Source organism: Lineus longissimus, chromosome 1, assembly GCF_910592395.1.
Source record: "Lineus longissimus chromosome 1, tnLinLong1.2, whole genome shotgun sequence".
In the NCBI taxonomy this organism is placed as follows: domain Eukaryota; kingdom Metazoa; phylum Nemertea; class Pilidiophora; order Heteronemertea; family Lineidae; genus Lineus; species Lineus longissimus.
This window is the reverse complement of record NC_088308.1, coordinates 24,951,079-24,972,691: the sequence shown is the minus strand read 5'-3', so window position 1 is coordinate 24,972,691 and position 21,613 is coordinate 24,951,079. Positions and strand designations below refer to the sequence as shown.

General features: G+C 40.1%; 1 protein-coding gene across 8 annotated transcripts in view; it reads left to right on the top strand.

Annotated features, from left to right (window-relative positions):
• The first annotated feature begins 5,963 nt into the window (after positions 1 to 5,963).
• Positions 5,964 to 21,613, top strand: part of LOC135493662 (titin-like) — a 134,793-nt gene continuing 119,143 nt past the window's right edge. For all 8 annotated transcript variants that reach the window (XM_064781214.1, XM_064781204.1, XM_064781195.1 and 5 more), the window contains exons 1-8: positions 5,964 to 6,094; positions 13,085 to 13,186; positions 13,822 to 13,869; positions 15,345 to 15,443; positions 16,717 to 16,815; positions 17,746 to 17,844; positions 18,090 to 18,275; positions 20,239 to 20,268. In XM_064781214.1, the coding sequence (XP_064637284.1) occupies positions 6,002 to 6,094; positions 13,085 to 13,186; positions 13,822 to 13,869; positions 15,345 to 15,443; positions 16,717 to 16,815; positions 17,746 to 17,844; positions 18,090 to 18,275; positions 20,239 to 20,268 (756 nt within the window). In that variant the 5' untranslated portion in view covers positions 5,964 to 6,001. The remainder of the gene's footprint in view (positions 6,095 to 13,084; positions 13,187 to 13,821; positions 13,870 to 15,344; positions 15,444 to 16,716; positions 16,816 to 17,745; positions 17,845 to 18,089; positions 18,276 to 20,238; positions 20,269 to 21,613) is intronic.

Genomic DNA, 21,613 nt, shown 5'->3' with positions numbered 1-21,613 from the left:
TAAGTTTCAACTCGCCTTGTCATGCCTCTGGGTTATGATTTGAACATGTTAGACCTACCCACATTTTATCTCGTTTTCCCTTGCAGTCATCTTGGTGCGTTGTATGATGGTTTCAATCACTCGGCGAGGTCCTTATTATGTGGCAATGTTTAAAACCTGCTACCAAGACACGTTCAAAAAGCCAGGGAAAACACTGACTGTTCCTTAGTGCCCTTGGGCCATACCCTAATCACCTGCTCCCCACTCCTCGAGGAATATTGCTGCCATTATCAGTCATGACTAAAATCTCAGAATTGGTTTCTGATGAATATCTTCAATTTATGGTAAAATGTTTGTGTGAAGTACCCCTCAGAGACCATTACGTCAGCAGGATATAGTGTGAATGTCCAATTAACAAAATAGTACAAATGTCTATTTGACTTTCATGCAAAATTGTATCATCAAGAACCATAAACTGCCAAATTTGCAAGCCCCTATATTACAATTTGTTCTGTGCTTGAAATGATGGGCTGTTCATTAATTATGTTTTCCTTACCAACCCATCACCAACATGGCAGAATGTTGCTTTCAAGCTACTTTGATGTTCAAGATTTGACAGGAGAATAAATCAAATGACAATACAAGCAATTAAGCTGAATTTCAAATGTGATGATTGCATGGGAGGCTGGTGAATAGCTAATTGATGGCAACATCAACATGTTGACAAAATGACGACAGAGTGATATAGAAAATGTGCAGATGACAGCATCGTTACTATGGCAAAGAAGTGACCATGAGCAGCAAAAGGATAATGTTAACTGCAACGCCGCTGAAGCTGATGTAACGTTGCATCAATTCGACAGCATTGCAGGTTGTGACATAATGTATCAAATGACATATAGAGTACGTCAGCTTCATTTCTTCTTGACCATGTTTGGAGAAAAGTTGGCATTCTGGACAGTATAGGAAGCAGTTGATGTAAATAGGGTGAGAGGGTGAGACTTCATCAAATGTGAGAGAAGTTTGTACCAAGCAAACTCAAAATCCACCAGAGAAGTTCTTATTGACCATGCTTGAAGAAAAGTTGGCATTCTTGACAGAGAGATGTCTAATTTGGTTTAATTGGATTGGGTGGCCTATGGCACTAAAAGTATTATACAGTCCGCTGGGAAATAATAGCCATATTTATCCACCTTACTTAGTTCTCAAGACATCTGCTCTCGCTAATGTTGAAAACATGTCTGCCATATTGATGTGAGCAAGCAATTGATGTAAATGTCTAAATAGCTTTCTGAGGCATGTTCCACTGAAGATAAGAATTTGCCTTGAAATTGCTCTTTTTCATGATGAATCCCTCTCTTGAACATAAAACCAGTCGTCATACACAGTACACTCTCACTGTCAGAATATGAAGCCAGCTAGCATTACACTTGGGTGGTCATAATGTGAAAACCAGCCTTTACACACAATATCCTCTCAGAGCTACTTCACTGAAACTGAAAGTGCTACTCTCATAGCAGTCATCCATTTAGTTAACCATCTGCAAAATGGCCACAGTCTGGTCATGCCAACTTTTCAATTAACTATCACCGTGAAAAACACGGCTTCAGGTTTATATTGTGGCATGGTGATGGGGAGTCTCATAAAAGAGGATCAATTCACCCCGGAAGACTTCTGTAGACATTAAACATTGGCGATTAACCACAATGGCTGTGAACTCGTGCAGCAAAACTGAATTAACTGGCTATTGCCAGAGCACTATTCGTTTTCCTGCGCAGCGGAGGTGATAAAGAGTGACAAATACCTTGTCAGTTCACTCAGCAAATTTTTTACTTTTTACTCTGCTCACCACATTGCTTGATGTCCAGCTGAGTGAAAAAACTTAGCTGTTCATCGTCATTAATGTTGATTCAGCAAGTTTTCTCCATAGTTGCGTGCTGCATATCTTAGTAGCCAAGTGAAAAACTGAAATAATCATCGGTATTATAGAGTCGATTGGTTTGCCAAGTTGATTCCAGAAGTTAGCTTCGTTGTTGAAAGAAAAAGTAGGCATTCTGAACTTAATCCTAACCTACTCAAGAACATGGATAGACTGATCCTGTTGAAGATTAAAACGCAATGCCATCATATTTCAATAACTGGAGCACTTGACTGGCTAGCTCTCATAAAATGATCAAGAAAGTTTCATTAGTGTACAAGATATTGCCTCTAACTTGAAAAAATTAGATATTGGACAACTAAAACGAAAAAAGCCACATTGCTCAGCATGTTGCAGCTAGTCATTCATCTGGTAGTGTCTGCTCATTCCAGCGTGAAAGAATCGTTCTTTTAATGAATCACCCTCACTCTGTCACTCTGATGCTGCACATGATGGCGTCCACTAGATCCCCTTCAACAGGTCCATCCCATCATGTTGAGCAATGGAAATGTAGCAACGTCGGGAGTTTGTCATATCTCGTATACTGTCTAAGCCGGGGTGTTATCCATTGAAGCGCATAATTGGAATGCCACATTTCGCCCCAGTCACTCTCCTTTAAAGGGATAATGTTCTCATCTTGGGTTCCCTAGAGGAAAAATTTATCAATGAGTTTGATCAGTTTTTAGACTCAATCCCAAGGATGATTTGTCATCGCGACGGATGAGCTGAATTTATGCCTGAAAACATTGGCGCTGACTAATAACATGATTAGAACTCCATTTTGATGCAGAAACATGATGTGCTGACAAAAAACCAATACCATACTCCAGGCTTCTTTCAAAATTTCAATAAACAACAGAATTGCCTTCTTTGATGAGAATCTTGCCAAATTAGAACTTGAATAGAGGTAATTTGAGATAATTCGCAGCAAGTTCTTGTTCTGCCAACCTGTTCATCAATGTGTTCACCAAAAACACATTGATGAACATGTACTTCTCCTGTCACCTCTCTTGACCAAGCAAGTCACTGTGTCTCCTTGTACACTAGGACATTGGGTGATATGAATAAAGGCTAGCAAATGATTTTACTTCAATTTTGTACAGAAAGGCCAAGCGTAAATGTACATGGAGTTTTAGATAAAAGCATTTACTACTCTTTATTCATCTCACCCAGTTAGCTATATGAGCAACAGGAAGACTGGATGTCATCGCCTATTCTTTAATAAAGTGCTGCCTTTACTCAGGACATCACAAATTTGTGATTAGAAAGAGTTTGATATTGAATCCATCCATCATATAAAACTCTTTGTGTCAAGGTGTTTGTCAACTACGGATGTTGGAGCTGTGCAATCATCAAAGAACCAAACTTCTTCAGTCAATGTTGCTAATCCATTTTGCCACAATGGCACAATTTTTATACCCCTCGGAAAAAAACGCTCTTTGATAAACGACCAAGATGAGTCATTCACAGAATGTACCTGTTGCTGTTGTTGAAGAATCTTGTACTTGAAACTATTAAAGAGTGGGTGTGGCTGCTTCAAAAGAAAATCATATTCCTGGTGGGTGTTGCTGGGCATCAGCTGAACTTATATCTGCTACGTCAAGTGTCAATATCGCATTTGGCCAGAGTTGGTCATTTATATATCTTATTGATCACTTCAACTGAGAGAAGAATTTGCATTGCTGGTTCTGTCTGGAATAATCTCCTTTCAACCGGCTTGTTCATGCCTAGCTTTATTCAAAGCCAAATGTCCTTCTTTGTTCCTATCAGACTGCAGACTGAGGAAACTGGTTTCTCGCATACAAGACAAAGGGCACCTGTTGTCATTATACGAAATATTGTGGCAAGGATCTTCTCCCAGAGCTTATGATGGCTCGGCTTGAAGAGTCAACCGTCTGATATCCCCATTCTTTAGGTGAAGCCTCGCTTTCTTCCTGAGACTCTCTGCACTGACATGTTCTTGTGGCAAATGTACCGATATTACACCAGAGCTGTGATCCCTTTCCCTGGTAGGCCGAAGTGAGAATGTTCAGTCTGGAATCATCGCCATTTGTGTGGTGAGCCTGCCCCTTCCTCCCTTTGTGCAGTTTTGATTGCTGCAAAGACTCGTCTCTTAGTCAAAAAGGAAACCTGTTGAGATTAAACAAAATTCCAATATTGCTCCATGTTCTGCTGAAGCTGGTGATTCATTTCACTGATCACCTCAATTGATAGATGGATTACAGCTGTCTGGAACATCCAGCCATTGGGAAGAGAGTTCACTCTGCTTGGCCAGCAGAGCGTGAGGAGTGTTGGATTGGTGAGGTGATGGAAAGTGGATCAGTTGAGAGATGTCTGCTGGTCAGGTAGCGCATCGACGATGATGGATGTGGGGGATGGGGGATAAGATCATTGAAATATATCTCGGTTGACTCTTGTCATGACTGGCCACGATGATAGGGAATGCACGATTTTACTTTGCTTGCCGTGATGGCATAGCTTGCCAAGTTTGTTCATTTTGGTATTGCTGAGGAACACATGAGGACAGCACCAGTCTCTTCATTTGCCTCCGTAGTGAACACTTCGTCGAGGTTTCTGCTGGTAAAGATTATTTTAATGGTGCTGTGCCCCTGAGCTGAAGTATTATGAAATGTGGTTGCTTCCAGCTGCTATATATCAGTTTTGCTGTACATGTATTAACTTGGTGGGAAGCTGTTCCCGACATCCTCATCAACACTGTATCTCCTGCCTTAGGAAACGCCCTACTATCTACCAGTTATGGCTAACGACACCTAGATTCTGGTCTACATGGACAACAACAAACCATCGGGGAAAGAATCATCTTATTGACTAAATTGAGCATTGGTGGGTGATTTGGAATGTAGGAGACTCTCTATCAGCGATTTGGAGAAGGAATCACCTGTGTTGGCTTTGGTGGACCTGGGCCAATGGTAATACTGATATGGGTCTTTCTTTCTGTTTCATGATCCATACTCTTTTAGTGTTGCCTTTGAGGTTGCTATCCACTGTTGTCTCATAAAGTGGTCAATGTAGCAAACATTCCCATGACCTTACAGGCAATACGCATTGTAGCATAGCCAGTGTAAAAGAATGGCAAGAAAAAGTTACCACTTGACCCTGGTGGGTCAGCCATAAATCTGAATGACAGACAGAATGTATAATGGTCCAGGCCGCTGCAGCTGAAAGCAGTATACCATAATTTATATATACATGTAGGTAATAGAGGCCGATTCCCAGTTCATATTGATTTGCAATTTCCGCCGCCAATTAACTTTTTCCTCACATAGTGTTATTCCTTCACGAACATCAGACATGTTCACCTGAACATTCTGGTGACCTTCTTCTTGTCTATAAGTTTGTCCTGAAATTAAATTCCAAAATGAATACTCCTGTGTTTTTTATCCTGCTGATAAGGTGACCTGAAACAGTGAACTTGATGCTTTTCGCATACCTTGGTGCACTGCACTTTGACAAGCACACATATTTAGTTTTGTCGATTCCAAAGCAAAGGAACACAGCTTCCAATTTAGTTCTTACTGTGGAATTGAGTTCTTTTACCTTGTTATGTGTTTTGGTTTCCAGTGTGATTGACCACTGTTGAGTGTTCCTGCCAATTTGAAGCAGAATCTTATTAACCAGCTGCTTTGGAATTTAATTAGTTGGTCTGGCCCTGCTGAGTGTAGAAGTTTCTGTTCATTTCTGAACAGTTCAGACATTGATATTTCAGCAGTCCATGTGGTTGTTTGATTTGAAAGTTTGTGCTGGATTTTGGAATCCCATGGAAGATTGTTGCTCTGACTGGACCGAAGTTTGTGTACCTATTTGAGACATCCCAGCGTCAGTTCAATTCTGGATTTACTCAATAATCGATTTTGTTGGTTTGAGTTTTGGATGATGACTTCAAACTCTCTGTGGGTCAGTGCTGTAATGATACCACGAAAGGACAACCGATTCGACTTCCAGCTATAAACCACTAGTTAATAGCATTTTATTCTCTGTTCGCTTGCTGGTAATTACAGCATCATTGGTGCTGCAATTATTCTCGTGAAATTGTCATCATCCCTTTGGATATAATCGGGACAGTGTAGCAGTGCAAGTAGCAGGATGGATGGTCTAGGAGGTGGAATACAGCTGGGGACATGGGCGGTGGATGAAACGCTCAGTGATGCTGGGCATTACGTCGAAGACGGCCTACACGTAAGTCATTTCAGTTGATGGCATGGGTTTATGAACTTTCTTCTGCTGCAGTGTAGGCAACTTATGTAGACCGGCCTTACAGGCTAATGATTTCTCATGGTCAGAACAAATATCAGAACCAAGGGGTATGTGCAGAATGGGCTTCTGTCTCTACGTGCTTCCCTGTTGCTCTTTAGTGGCCGCACCAGCCCGGGTGAATGGCCAGGCCAGGTCCCATACTCCTCACCCTTCGTGGTCCTCATTGGTTAATAAGCAACCTACTTTGCTCTGTATCTGTTGATAAACAACCTACTTTGTTCTCCATCTGTTGATGAGCAATATACGTTGCTCTGTATCAGTTGATAAGCACCTACTTTGTTCTCCATCAGTTGATAAGCAACCTACTTTACTCTCTATCAGTTGATAAGCAACCTGCTTTGCTCTTCATCAGTTGATAAGCACCTACTTTGTTCTCCATCAGTTGATAAGCAACCTACTTTACTCTCTATCAGTTGATAAGCAACCTACTTTACTCTCTATCAGTTGATAAGCAACCTGCTTTGCTCTTCATCAGTTGATAATCACCTACTTTGTTCTCCATCAGTTGATAAGCAACCTACTTTACTCTCTATCAGTCGGTAAGCAACCTACTTTGCTCTCCATCAGTTGATAAGCAACCTACTTTGCTCTCCATCAGTTGATAAGCAACCTACTTTGCTCTCCATCAGTTGATAAGCAACCTACTTTGCTCTCCATCAGTTGATAAGCAACCTGCTTAACTCTCCATTGCATTGATAAGCAACCTACTTTGCTACCAGTGCAGTAAGTGTTGTACTGTGGAATGATGCATTGTGAATCATGGGACTGGCAACTTGCACTTGACCAAGCAACTACTTCAGTTTTCCTGTGATATCATCTTACTCCATCTCACCAGACTACTCATCATATAGGCCTGCATGTATAAGCCACAGTAAGCAGAAATAATTTGCCAATCAGTGGTTATTGTTCACACAAATATCAGACATAGTTTTTGTCTCATTTTCCTCTTCGACTTGTTATGCAGTTCGCTGTGAAGTAATCCTCATAATGTGCATCAGTGTACATATCGCTGCACAAATGTACATCATTTTTACCTACACTTGAATTGGAATAGGCGACCACTCTACTTGATACTGGGCTAAATGTTTCACCACCGTAGAGGAAAAGCAATAATAACCCAAGGATAATTTGGCATATTAATATTTCATTGAATTGGCCAAGTTATGTTAATTAGGTCAGCATCTATTATCGAAGCTTTTTATGTGATGATTGATAGGAGATAATTTCCTTATAACGTAGCGATGTGACCTGCCCAAGTGATGTCACAACTGCTTCCTTTTGTATCACACAGGCAATAATGTATCACAAAAGATGATGTTTTGTGAATACCATTGGCCTTGTGTGACTATGGCACTGGATGACGATTGACCCAGTCCAAACTGTAAGCAAACAGCACTGAAGACTACGCCTCCTTCCAGATCAGCGCCTCTTGCAGTGGAATGGCAAATGCGTTTTCTGTTTGGAAGCTGTTTTCAAAGCGGTATGCATAGTGTTACACCTAAACACCTAACTTTGATGCAAAAATGTGAAAATTCTTCTTGATTTTTGCAAAGTAAATCATTCAACGAACAATCTGTAGGCAATGCATCCACCAGATATGGCTTCCAAGGTAACATTGCTGTTTCGTAACTTGAAACTGACATCTTCTGGCTTGTGGAGGTACGTGTTGCTATTTTCGTCCGCTATGCCTGCTAACAGATAGCACCGGAAGGTAACTTTTCAAAGCCACCACCAGCCATCTTGGATGAAAGAGCTGGGCTCTTTAGTGCTCAATTTAAATTTTCGGTTTTCAAAATTTCGGGTAAAATTGGCTGGTAATACTGGTATATTTTAGTTTAGGATCTAACTATGAAGAAATATTTCAATATCAGAGTAAGTTTCTAGAACGTTTTTTCTGCATCTTCAAGATTTGTTTAATGTTGTGGCTGGGCTCTCAATAATCCTGCATCACCCAGGTATGTGCAGGGATTGTACATTCGGATATTCACCCCACCTTTACTTTACCTGACATTCGCACTCAAAGTGCAGTTTAATGTATGTGATATACGGTTGTTTTATAAATATATTGAAACAGATTCTAATTGGCTACATGTTTCTTATTGATTAGGCTAGATATAGGGCCTAGTTGGTGCCTACAATCTTGTGTTCACAATTGAGCAAGGTCAACACCATTCTTGCAAAGTCAAATTATTTATTTATTTTTTAGGTTCTGACTCTTGCCTATCACTTCATCAGAGGTTACCATAATTTAGTAACTAGAGTCAAGATATCTATCTTCATTCTAAGCATGAATCTACTTGTTGACCTAGGGAAAATGGTAACAATGCATTCATGCCCATGCACGTCTTGACCCCAAGGATTTGCCATCAACTGGGTACTGAAGTTTGCTTTGGGAAAGAATGGAGAGAACACTAGGAGTCTGGAATTGCTGATCAATACGGACCGTCTGGACTTGAGAACATGCTCTTGAAATTTTTGCTGCTCATCCAATCATCCAATCCAATGCTGAGACACTGAAGGGTGTATTTTACTTTAACTGTTCCTTTCACTTCTGATACTTGGCATATGATATCTCGAAACTGGCAAACATAACGTTATGTCCTATGCAGCGCATGCACAGGTAGGTAATGGGCAGTGCTATATAGTTGCAAGGAATCTCTTCCAGACATTTCTTGGCTAGTTAGAATGTTTTGGAACAATATTATGAGCAAATACTAACCAGTCAATGACTGCTCAAGGAACCTCCATCTGAAGTGTTAGCTTGAAAGGGTGTACAGAATCAGTTTTTTGCTGCAGGGCAAGCTGTTGGTTTCCTTGAATAAGTTCAACATTTTGAAAAAATTTCAAAGTCAAAAAAGTTTTGGGGCTGATGATGTTGGTTCATTTTGAGCAGAAAAAAAGGTTGGGGGGAAGTAAAGGCCTTGACAATCAGTTTTTCAACAACATCCTGATTTTGAAGTGAAAGTGACCTGAATCTTGAGGTCAACCAATATATGCATCCTGCCAGCTGGTATCAGCCCTAATTGCTCTCAGGACTCCAGACTTGAGGAACATTGAGGCCAATCAATGTGAGTGAATCTTTTGATCTGCTTACACCGTTGTGAGCAAAGACCATGACCAAACATAAGACAGAAGTGTTCTGTGCAAAACATAAGTGGCACAAAAAGCATCTGCTAACAAACCATCATTAACTTAAAACCTTTGCAAAGGAATGCTGGACTCCTGAATTCTTTTGTTTTGGCTGTTCTTTGGACCAGTTTGCTTCCTTGGGTGTCAGATATTTGAAATGTATTGGCCTCTCGGGTTTTCATGCAGATAACTACTTCAGAGCAGGGTACTCTATATGAATACTCTTGGGGGATGAATTCCATTATCTGCAATTATATCGACAAACATGTTCCGAGGGTTGGATATGTTATGGTTAATGTACCATTCTATTGCCCGTAAGTTGAGTCTACTATTATGGATTGCGAGGGAGGGCGAGGTTTGACAAGCTAATGGAATGAGGCAGAGGCAGTGTCTTACTTTTCAGAAATGGGGTGTGCGGTGGCCACATTGATCAAATTCGATTTGCAGGAACTAACATCCCATCCTGAGGCAATGATGCCCGATTCACTTGTGGTCTTTGATATAAAGGATGATCATCATCTGTCACGGAAAATAACATCCCAAGACACTCCATATATGTATCCCTTTTGTCTAAGACCCAAAATAGACCAAGGGGTGCATACCTAGGGCGCATTGCTATCAAAACCTTGGAAGTCAAGATGGCCAACTGTTCTTATGCACACAAATGCACATACTGTACGGTAGCCCCCACAGTTTGTCTCACTGTGGTGTTCTTGAAGATATAGCCATCCAATCTACAATGTGTCCTCATTAGAAATTCGGTAAAGTGGATCATCCATTAAAATTGGATGACAGTTGATGAACAGATGATGAGCATGCCTCACACTTGTTAAGGAGGTGGTGAATTAACTTTTCAATACAAATCAATTATGCTCTACATAATCTCATGCTGGTTTGTTTACTTGTTCAGGCTGCGATGCAAATGAAAACGATTTGCTTTGTTTTTCATTTATCGAAAATTTTTGTGAACGCTCTTCCAAACATTTGAGTTAGCGCCGCATAGTGCAGTGGAGACTGGATATCATATCTCTCAATTATGCGTCGTACTTGGCAGTATTCTGCTCGGACGGTATCCGAGGATTATTATTCTGAGGTCATCTTGACCAATCTTTCACGCTTCTGGTCACATCTTGAGGTAATAACTTATTTATCTATTCATCTGTTTGAATTGTATCTTGGCGGCCATTTTGGACTTAGGTGGCCATGTTGGATTTGACTGCACCCATATGATGCTGTCAATGGCAGTTGTCTCAGTGATTTGTTTTACCGGTGGACAAGCTGATGTTTACATCGCACTGACAAAAAACTGCTTCTTTGCAGGATGCTTCAATATGCATTCCACCTGATGGAATCCTCTTCCTCCACTTGGTTGGAAAGTGGTGAAATGTACTATGCATGGCTATCTTTTCACCTGGCTGAAAGCAATGCTTCAAGCTTCTCTGCTTGTCTTAACTCCTAACATCAGTCATCTACCTACTTCTTCCTGCAGTTGACGTCAACTGAAGATTTTACATTTGGTGTAGAAAATCATATGGGAAGGTACAGCTTTCTTGGTCACCTCAAACTGAAGTGCATGTTACATTCTCCAGGGTGTTTTTCTCTTCTCTGTTCTGTTTTGTACTTGTCTGCTGCTTGTCTGTTTGGAATAGGCCTACCTTCAGAATCAAGTGTTATTTTCGTGGTGAGAGAAAAATAAAGCAATGATTCAGAGCTGAGCCTGAATGTGGTATTTCTGTTAGCTGTATATATTTCATGCTGGAGGGTGTCTTCATCTTTAAGACTCAATGATCCTGTGGAATGCTATTATGCTTGTGGCAGTTCTGTTAGTAATTGTATAATTATGCGGATGCTCCCCTTTGCTGTTGAGATCTAAATGAAGTTTGCTTTGAGAAGAGATGTGCCCACAAGTTTGTAAAAAAAATCCTTTTGCTGTTGGTCGGCTTTGATTTGAGGCAATGATATGACAATGTCTGAATCTGAAAAACTTGGACTACACAAACAACTGCATAAAACAATAATCAATTGTATAGGTCTATAAAATATCATATGCCAATGCACCTGCCACAGTTCTTGCACAATTTCACATAATTTGATGCATTCACAAATAACCCAGACTAGAAATTGTCCAATTGCAATTCCAAAATATCCAAGTTTTGCTGCTGTGTTGCGGCACTTTGCTTAATTAGATGATTTGATGTAATGGAAATGAGTGCCTCAATTAAGTGCTGGATTAGACAGTTGAAACTTGGCTGATAATTCAAAATGATGGGCCAATCTTTGGCCAAAAATTGCTCTGGTTTGTGGGTCACAAGTTTTGTGTAGGTGTCTGTCATGCTGTATTAAAACTAAACCTGAACTGGGACATTGACAAACATGTGATGTGTTTTTTTTTGGTCTGTTTTGTCGAAGGAGGGCTAAAACTACATGCAGAACCTCCATTTACAGATATATCTGCACAACTTTTGTTCCAAAAACAGTTCTCGTCATGTTGACTATCTTGACAGTCAAGAGCTTGTCACAACACACTTGAATTGAAGATGCTTGGAGTCTATAAACGTATTGGAGCTGCTTGTGCATGTGAAGATCTGGCAGGGCCCTGCAATGAAAATTGTGCTCTATTCAGTCATCAGTAATGACCTATCTAGAATAAGAGTACATCTTCAATAAAAAAAGTTCCGGAATGATGGTAAAGGTTTCTTGTAAAAAATTCCGGAATCATAGTTATATGACCTGCATCAAATAGTATTATCAGCGTTTCAATATTGGAGCAGTGATGGAATCTTTGATAGTGTAGTCGCTTCCCATCAGTCAACCTCAGTGCAAATATGCAAGCTGGCTTTGATACATACAGGCTGGCCATAGATATCATGTTCATGATTGTACATGACATATGTTGTTACCTAGGCCAGGCTGGGGCGATATCATAAAGCAGAATATGTACACAGAGTTGCCGTGTGATTATTTCATTACATCTAAAATCTGTCACTGGGGCGTATTGGAGGCAGTTTCTGTGTGACAATTTAATCAAAATTTCCCTAATTGGGTATTAATGACTTCATCTTGGAGATCTGACTTTGACTCCATGGAGTCTGCTTCCCATTTCATCCAATAAATCAGGGAGTTGATTCTTTGCCGGCAAATCGTGTTGTGTGAATTAGGAGTACTTGTCTATGTCTGGCAGTACACTCATCTGATCTCTGACAGCTGTGTGCAATATTACCTTCCTGTAGTATACATTAATGTTGGGATCTGCTACATTGAAGGTGCACACCTACTCGTCGACTGATTTCAACAAGTTTCACAATGTGCTGTTGGACTCAAAATATGTTGGAAAGCTGCTGGAATATCTGTTAAGCTCAGTCTAGGTTTCTGAATTTCGCCTCGACCGTTTCTTTCAGTTGAGCTTTGATATTGGGTAACATGCCATTATCATTCAAAAAGAAGGTAAGCTGTCGTTTGAATGATCTTTTTGGTGTTTGGTTGGCCTCTTCAAGCCAGTCTCTTTGGCTCAGCAACCTTGTGTTGCATGCAAGGGGACTAACGATCACCCATTCTGCTCACCCTGAACCCGGGTTTGTCGCCTCATATTTCCTCCTGCAAACTTTGTGGGACCATGCCGAGGGCGGCACTGTTTACCAATACAATTAACTCTTTTTGTCTGTAGATATTGCTGCAATGTCTTCTTCAGGTTTCAGCTGCATTTATAACACTTCATCCTATACGTTCACCCCTCCTCCCAATTTGAACCACATTGCTATGATGTTGATCTATTTCTCTTTGCAGAGTGATGGCAATGCCAGTTTTCTCCGGGCTGCAAGAGCAGGAAACCTGGATAAGGTTTTGGAATACTTGAAAGGGAGTACGGATATAAACACAAGTAACGCAGTAAGTAACATACATGGAAATGGAAAAAACAGATTTCGGAATTTTTTTGAGAATCATTCAAAACTCATCCTATTTGTAAAAATGACAACTGTTGGACTGTGAATTTGATGAAATAAAACCCTGTCAGTTCCTCATCAAGCTCTTCAGTGGTGGTCTTAACCTATACTTTAGGTTGGACTGTATAATATATCCTACATGAGTTAATTTGAAGTTCAAAATGCTTGAAAACTGCGGGATGAGTTTTGGTTGATTTGTATACTGCACAGCCCTTGCATGGGGAGAGTTACTAGTAGTTTTCTCTAATCACCCACACTTCGACAGTTTCCCCCTTCAATTGATGGTTTATGTTTAAGGCACTTTTCATTTCTCGGCTTATAGTGATAGTATAGCACTTGTTTTTCTTTGAGATTTCATGTGTATCGGGTCATTTTAAGTTTTTGGGAATCTTATGTTACAATCATTGCTTGGTTGGCAAGTATAGACTAGTAGAGTTTGGAGCCTTAATTGTCAATAAAACTTCATTGAGCTTCTGATGAAAATTTGATTTTTGATAAAAAAACTGACTGTATACTGCCCCTCCAGGATTGAAGTGTCTGTGTTGTAGATTGGAAAATGTTTTACTTTGTGGTATTTAGGAACGATATGAAGAGATTACTCAGTTAATCAATGGTGTTTTCAATAAGGTAGGTTCAGACAAATCAGAGAGGGTATCCCTATCCTACATGTCCTAATGTAAAAATCAGGTGCCTTTCCCTTTGGTGGTGGATCCATGTACAGTATGGCAATGTGACTGAAGCTTTGCCTTATTCTCCTGTGTTGGAAATCAGTTTTGAATCATCAAAGAGTTTCTTTTGAGAAATACGATATAGCAATCAAAACTCTGTTCTGGGTGCGTGGTCATCTAACGGTCTATCTTCAGGAATAGCATGATTTTCTCACTGTACCTTTACCGACAAGCGACAAGCATAGACTAGGAGAATCTATGCCTTCACCATGTTAATTATTGTTATAATCTTGTGTCAAAACATGCTACATATAAAAACTGCAATATTTTGAAAAAATGGAATACTTTCTGGTTTCTTCCTCAAAGAACTTTGCATGCAACTACACCTTAAGGTTGATTTGACTGGTTTGACTTGCCCAAACCAAAAAGAATTTATGTGTAATGATTGCTTTTGGTGCCTTATATCCCAATCCCAGCCAAGTCGTTTCGTCAGTGTTTGCCTGATTTTTGCCCTCTTCCTCCCATTTGTTGAATCCCCTTGCCCTTTGTCTATTTCACCAGAAAATGGCACTCAGATATCGAAAAATACTAACTTTGCCAGTCTTTGTTAATGCATGACAACGAACGAGCAAAAGCAGAATATCAATACCAATAATTTGTCCCAGCCATTTGAAGCTTTTTATGTTCGGTGCCATTTTCGCACAAAATGCAGTAGTGTCCATTGAATTGGCATAACAGTTGCCATGACATATATAGACCACCAAGGTTGACCTTGAAACAGTCGACCTTTGTGTCCTTTCCTCTCCAGGCCTATGTTACCTGTCCTTCAAATGACCTTGCTTCATTTGGTGTTAGACCTTCGTAAAATTGTGGTTGTGAAATATTGAATGTTTATTCATCATTTTGAAGTGAAATTTTGTAACAACTTTTTTTGACCATTGATTATGCGTTGTCTTATCATGCCCCTATGATGTTTGGCCTCAACAGGACTGAGGTCAAATATTATCATTCATATCCTCAATATAAAAGTTTTCTGAAGAAAGATCAGATGGTTTGTTCTGAATATTATTCAAAAATTTATAATATGCCCCTTCATGTGCCTTGCCAAACTGCTGAATTCTGTAGTAAGTGTTGACGACTCCCTTGGTAGTGGCAGTGATCGATGTTCCTGGACACCCAACCCATTTGTATAAATAAGCAATTAAATGGGGTATCATGTCTGTGTTTCACCATTTATTTACCCAGTTCTAACATAACCCAGGTAATTAAGAGAATTGGTAATGACAGTATGCTGGGCATGTTTGGCTCATCTAGGCAAGAGATTGTGGATAACATTGTTGGTGAAATATTCATACTTTCGACTTCCTCACTCAGTTGGCTGCCAAAGAACTCTGTGATATCAAGTATAACATGTTTTATTTATTTATCTTTCAGAATGGACTGAATGCACTCCACCTAGCTTCTAAGGAAGGACATGTACATGTTGTAACAGAATTATTGAAACGAGGAGCCAATGTTGATGCCGCTACCAAGGTGTGTATGAGAGGTCTTGTCGTGGGACCCGAAATCACCAAAGAGCAATCTGCCCAAAAACGTGAATTTTTGATAAATGACATTGGTTTTACACAATATATATTATACAGCAATTCTCCATTCGCACATGGGATGGAGTGGGGCATTGATTCAGATAACAGTTTATAGCAAATGTTTTCTATAAAAAGCAAACAGAAATGACTAATTTATCTGTCAAACCACTTACAACTTTCATCATCCCACGCAAAACCTATATACTGGTGAAGTTAATCATTCTGTGAGAGGCACATGATGTATTCATTCATCAAATTACATATCGAGCAAGTATGAAGTTACTGATCCATATTTACCTCAAAGATGACCACCCACTCATTGATGTCTTCAAACTGGGCCAATAATGTGGGGGAGGTGGTTGCCAAGGATTCATTAACATGAAACAGACTGATATTGTGGGGGGGGGGGATTGCCAATGCTTCACCTTCTTGCAGGAAGTATGTACTCTGTAAGATTTGGTCTCTATACTTTATGTCAGATTCCATTAACACGGAAAACCAACAGCCAGCCATTACCTGATGAGCCATATTGTCTGTAGCACAGCGGACTTGCATTCCATGCCCTATCTTATGACAATTGTCTTTTATCTTGACCGCTGGACAAATACGGAAAATATCATAATTTCCTCTCACCAACAGGTCTGGGATGGTCTTTGAAATCAGATCTTTGAGACATGTCCGTGTCTGGGTCGTGCCAGAATGTCAGCAAATCCAATACCCCTTGGTCAATAATGGACCCAATAGTATTGATTCTAGTCATGATGGATTAGGAAATATGATATTCCCTATCTCGACCTCCCAGTCCCAGGTTGCTGTTTTGCTTATTCTCCAGATCTCTGATGAATTCTGCACTATCATGGATGAATTGAGAAAATTACCCTTGATATTTTCTCCTACACTCTAAGCAACTAGGTCATTCATGGTGGTTGATGATAATAAGCTATTTGCTCTAACATACCAGTATCATGGTTAATAGTGTTAATTCTTCAGTAAAAAAATGTTGACACAAGTGGCTGGATATGTGGCATTTTAATGAGTATCTGTTGCAGGGATGGCCTCTGATTTAACTATTGATGTTGGTCCAAATGTTGCATACTTCTAAGAGATGTGAATCTTATAAGCTTGGCCCAAGAGGACTTTCCAGCAGTTGCAAATCGACAACTCCTTTAGTCTAATTGTTACTGTTTCCTGCTTATTTGACCATCTTCTTCCCTTTTCAGAAAGGAAACACCGCCCTGCACATCGCCTCTTTGGCTGGGCAGTCGGAAGTTGCCAAGACACTGATCAAGTTCGGAGCCAAGGTCAATGCTCAGTCACAGGTAAGCCAAACAACAAGCAACACTTATGCTGCTCACCAATTCCATTACAGTACCACTATAGCAGGCCTATTTGGTTGGAAACAGGTTGGAAACTGGTTTTGTTCCTTCTTTCTCCAAGGCGCCTATTGGTGTCGTGCCACTGTATCCCAGCACCATCAGACCATAATACAAATAACTTCAGATCAATAAGAACCTTGTTGAGTTGGTAGTTGGTCCCTCCTCTCTCCGAGGTGCTGATGGGTGCTGCCACTGTATCCCATTCAGACCATGACAAAAATAACTTCAGCTTTTATAGCTAAATGATGAACCATACCGATAGCCTATTGATCTCGTTATTACGACCGAGTATTGAATGTCGATTATGGTCAATCAGTGAACTAGCCAATAAATTTCAGCATATTAGCGACCTCAGCAATGTCGACTTTTGTCATTGGCAATTTCACAAAATTGAAAGGAGTGTGTTGAATGGGGTAAATTCGTAGTTTAGGTACTGGGTGAAGCTAGGCCATAGTTTATGTAGATATAGCAAGTGATGGATGGTGCACTATTAGTGTGTTGATTTCACAGTCAGCTTCACTCAGTTTAGTCATAGGAGATTTCACTTCATAGTTTGCAAGATACTCACTCATGGAGTCTGAAATGGCACCAGTTTTACTTTCGCGTCTGAAGGACTACGACATATTTAGTGATGGGGGAGGCAGCTTCATTGGGGTAAGGTTTAACATTGGATGTAAAGTATCCATTAATAGGTTTAGTTCAGGAATATCTTGAGTTGGTAGATATTCATCAACTGCAGTCAGAGCTACAGGCATCTGAGGCTGTTCACTGTGACTCCGGGAGAGGAGGCAGAGCAACACAGCCTGACAAAATCATTCATTACATATTCGTTTTGCATAGTTTTAACATCAATGTTTCCTCTCCTCATTTCAGACCGGGTTCACCCCTTTGTACATGGCAGCACAGGAGAACCATGCTGATGTGGTCAAGTTTTTACTGGCACATGGGGCAAGCCAGAGCTTAGCCACAGAGGTAAGTATGACAAAACATTACTCGTTTTGTGACTTGGGGTGACAGAGCCCCCTGTTCCAACTTATCATCCTCAGATGAGTTGTAGGTTCTTGGAAAGAAAGGCAGACCAAGTTGGTAGTGGCTCGATGGCATCATATAATAGACCGGTGTTAAGTGACTTTAAAGGAGCTTATTCTTCCTTGTTTGAATTGTTACTGCTGCAACTACAACCTCATCCCTGCTAAAATTTTGTATTTGCCTTCCAGGATGGATTCACTCCTCTTGCTGTCGCACTACAACAGGGCCACGAGAAGGTCGTTGCCGTTCTACTGGAGAATGACACTCGTGGGAAGGTCAGGCTACCGGCACTTCACATTGCTGCCAAGAAGGATGACATCAAAGCAGCGGCACTGCTCCTACAGAATGAACACAATGCCGACGTAACATCTAAGGTAGTTTTTCGATTCTTGGTAGTAATAGCCTTGGGGAAAACACTTGGGGTTTGAAATTTGACTGCATTAGTTGTTGTACAGAAAGTGAGGAAAGTGGCAAACAAGAAAAAAAATAGAATCTCATGGAATGAATCATTAACAGACACCCATGCTGGTGCATATTTTGTTTTATGCCACTTTAGGCAGCAAGATCAGGGTCGTCCGATTTCTTATGAAATGTATATGCAGTCAAATTCCACAACCGAATATTGCCAGTTTTGACCCCGAAATGCTGATCATTAGGGCCAGATTTAGTCGCGATATTAACAACACAAACAGCTTTCCAGTTTGTATAAAGACTTTGACCCATCATGCAGCACATTCCGTCCGCGCCTCTCCGTGTTGAACGCTGGATGTCGGATACCAAATGTACAATAGCTGCACAACATGTAAAGCAATTGTGGCTTCCTAGATAGCATATACAGCCACCAGCTTCAGTAGTACTCATACCAATACTAATAGTCATACTTGGCCTGAGCACAAATTTTGCCATTCCATTTGACTTATTGCATGGTTTGTTTTTCCCATTTTGAAACATTTGAAGCATGTTTTAAGCGAATGCACCTTTGAACATTTTATACACTAAAATGTGCACTCTGTGTGTTTGTCTCCGCTGTTTAGATAGCTACAGATTTAGGTGACAGATTTAGGAGCCGATATACAAATCAAATCAGATCAGATAATTTTATTGTTGCCTTTATCAAAAATGGCATTCAGTATCAGCAGAAATATGATAAACTCTTGCATGACCAATCTGTAGCCAAGTGACAAAATTTTGTGACCAGGCCAGAATAACAAGTCAAGCTTTCAGGTACGAATTGTGATTTCCATGTGAAATGACAGATCAAGAAATAATATAGATGAAATATCATGTGTTCATTGTGATGATGGCTGAAATGAGGCATTTTCTCCCTTACAATCTTCAGATGTTTGGATGAAATATCCTGCCCATATGATCTACCGTTTTTTTTCGCCATGTTCTTTAAACTCGGAGGCGTTTCCCTGCAGAGCTCCCTACCACATCCACGGCATTCAGGCGGTGCCATTCCCCAGTGCAAAGAGTAATTAATCCTTTATTGCTTGCTCGTTGTCATAGTAACCTCTAGAGCAGGTGATGACTGGTACACAGGCTGATTTGTTCCTGTCTGGTTCACCCAGAGTTGGACAAATTTCCTTGATATTTTATATAAAACCCAATATATCCCCTATGTTTCAGTCAAAGTGGAGCAGAATTTATATGTGAATACAGCCTGGGGAACTTGGATCGTCAGTTCAAGCAAGAATTAGCTTGACTACTGCTTCACAATTTCAGAGTTGACCGCGGGGCGGGGTCTTCATGTTTAAAATTGAAATACATACAGGTCCCTCTCACACAATGCTCATTATGAAACTGCAGCTAGCCCTACGAATCCCATATCTCTAATGTAGCATAAATTACACTACCCCTAAAAGACAAATTATGATGTCAGTGGTACCCCTAAACGCCCTTACTACTTCGGAACTGCCTATGTAATCTACTTAATGATACTAATATCAAATACAGGGTTCTTCTCAACATCAGGCTGTTTTCAAAGACATTTTCCTTGTGGACAAATTTCATAATTTTAGTTATTGAACAGCAAGGCTGAAAGCACTTATCATTACAGTCGATGTTGATATGAGCCCTGTCATGCATGAAGTTTTATGGGTTAGAACCACAAATCTGCAGATTCATACAACATCGGAGATTTGTTTGTATCATTGAATCCACGAAGGGATTTTCCTTTGCAATTTTCATATGTCTGTGTCTCCACCTCCTTTAGAGTATGTTAGTCACCCTAGCTTTAGGGAAGAACCATAACTGAGTCTGATTTTGTGTGAATCTGTCAAAGAAGATGTGGCTGCACCCCTCCATATGATTGTTTCATCTTTGTGCCTTTTACAGAGTGGGAGCTTAGTTAATGACACGACCAAGGTACTAGTAACCATAGCATCACACACACACTAACATCTATGTCTGCATGTGCTGCCTCTTGTCCTGTCTAGCCAGCTTGTCTTCTTTCGTTTCTGAGCTGTATTGTCGTTGTTATTGTTCATCATACTGTCACATTTAAACAACTTATTCTACAGCACTACTTCATCGATATGATCAAGAATTAATGAAGACTACTCTTTATCAATTCTTTGTATGATCCAATGTGCTGATTGAAATATTTGTTTGCTTGGAGTTAATTTGATCAGTGCGATAATCAGTATAATTACTGTACACTTTCTCACATTGTTTTTCCCTGCCTATAAACAGTTAAAGATTGATCAGTTTCTATTTCTATTTCGATTGCTTGTATCGAAACACATCAATATTGTGATGCAATTGAACTATCAGTATTGTAAAGCAACTGAAATTATCTATTTTTTCTCTCTGTTTGTATGTTTTTTTCACCAATGAATGTTAAGTGTTAAATGATTTTGTGTTGGCCTGATTGTTTCATCAAAAACTTGTGTCTTATGTAGTAATTTGTCTAATAAACAAGTACATGTTTTGCTGTTTTAAGTTACAGTGAAAATAAAAAACAACTAAATTGATAAAGTCTGGTAGAAAAATCTGCAGTATTTGCATAATGTTCTGTTCCCACCTTTAGAGCTTTTGGCAGGAATATCATGAATGGGTCAAAAATCCAATGGAACTGGGTGCTTGAATAGCGCTTGGCTTGAAGGGTTTAAACCTTTCAATCCAATCAGATGTAGGGAATGTAGCACTTTTGAAATCCTATTCCTAAGTGAAAGTGGCCAAGCTTCACAGCACTTCACAAATGAGTGATTTCAGTCACTGATACCTGCGACGAAGACATGACATTATGACAGTTACTGTGATTTGATGAATCGGTGGCTGTTTCCATTCATCATGGTCATGTTGTCATGGCTACGTAGCAGATTGCAGCATTATAGATCGCTTGTTTGCGGAGCACACCAGAATGCCCATCTCCTGTGGGGCATATACATGCAACTTCTGACCCTAGATATCGAAACTTGCATGTGGGAATCCATGTGATGTTTCAGTTCACTTATGTCACAGCACCCCTACGTCAATGTTAGTAATTCTCCATTTTGTCTTGTGCTTAAGCCGTAAATGTCTGTTTCTATGCACTGCACTTTTTGTTTGCCCCAGAATTGAAGTAAACTTTGACTATTTCATCTATCTATATGGTCTACAAGGCTTCAATTCTTGATACAGAGTTTGATGATGTTTGCTGTGTAAAGTGTCGTGGTACTGTGGCAGAGCATCCGATTTATGATGAAAAGGTCGCTGGTTTAAGACTCTG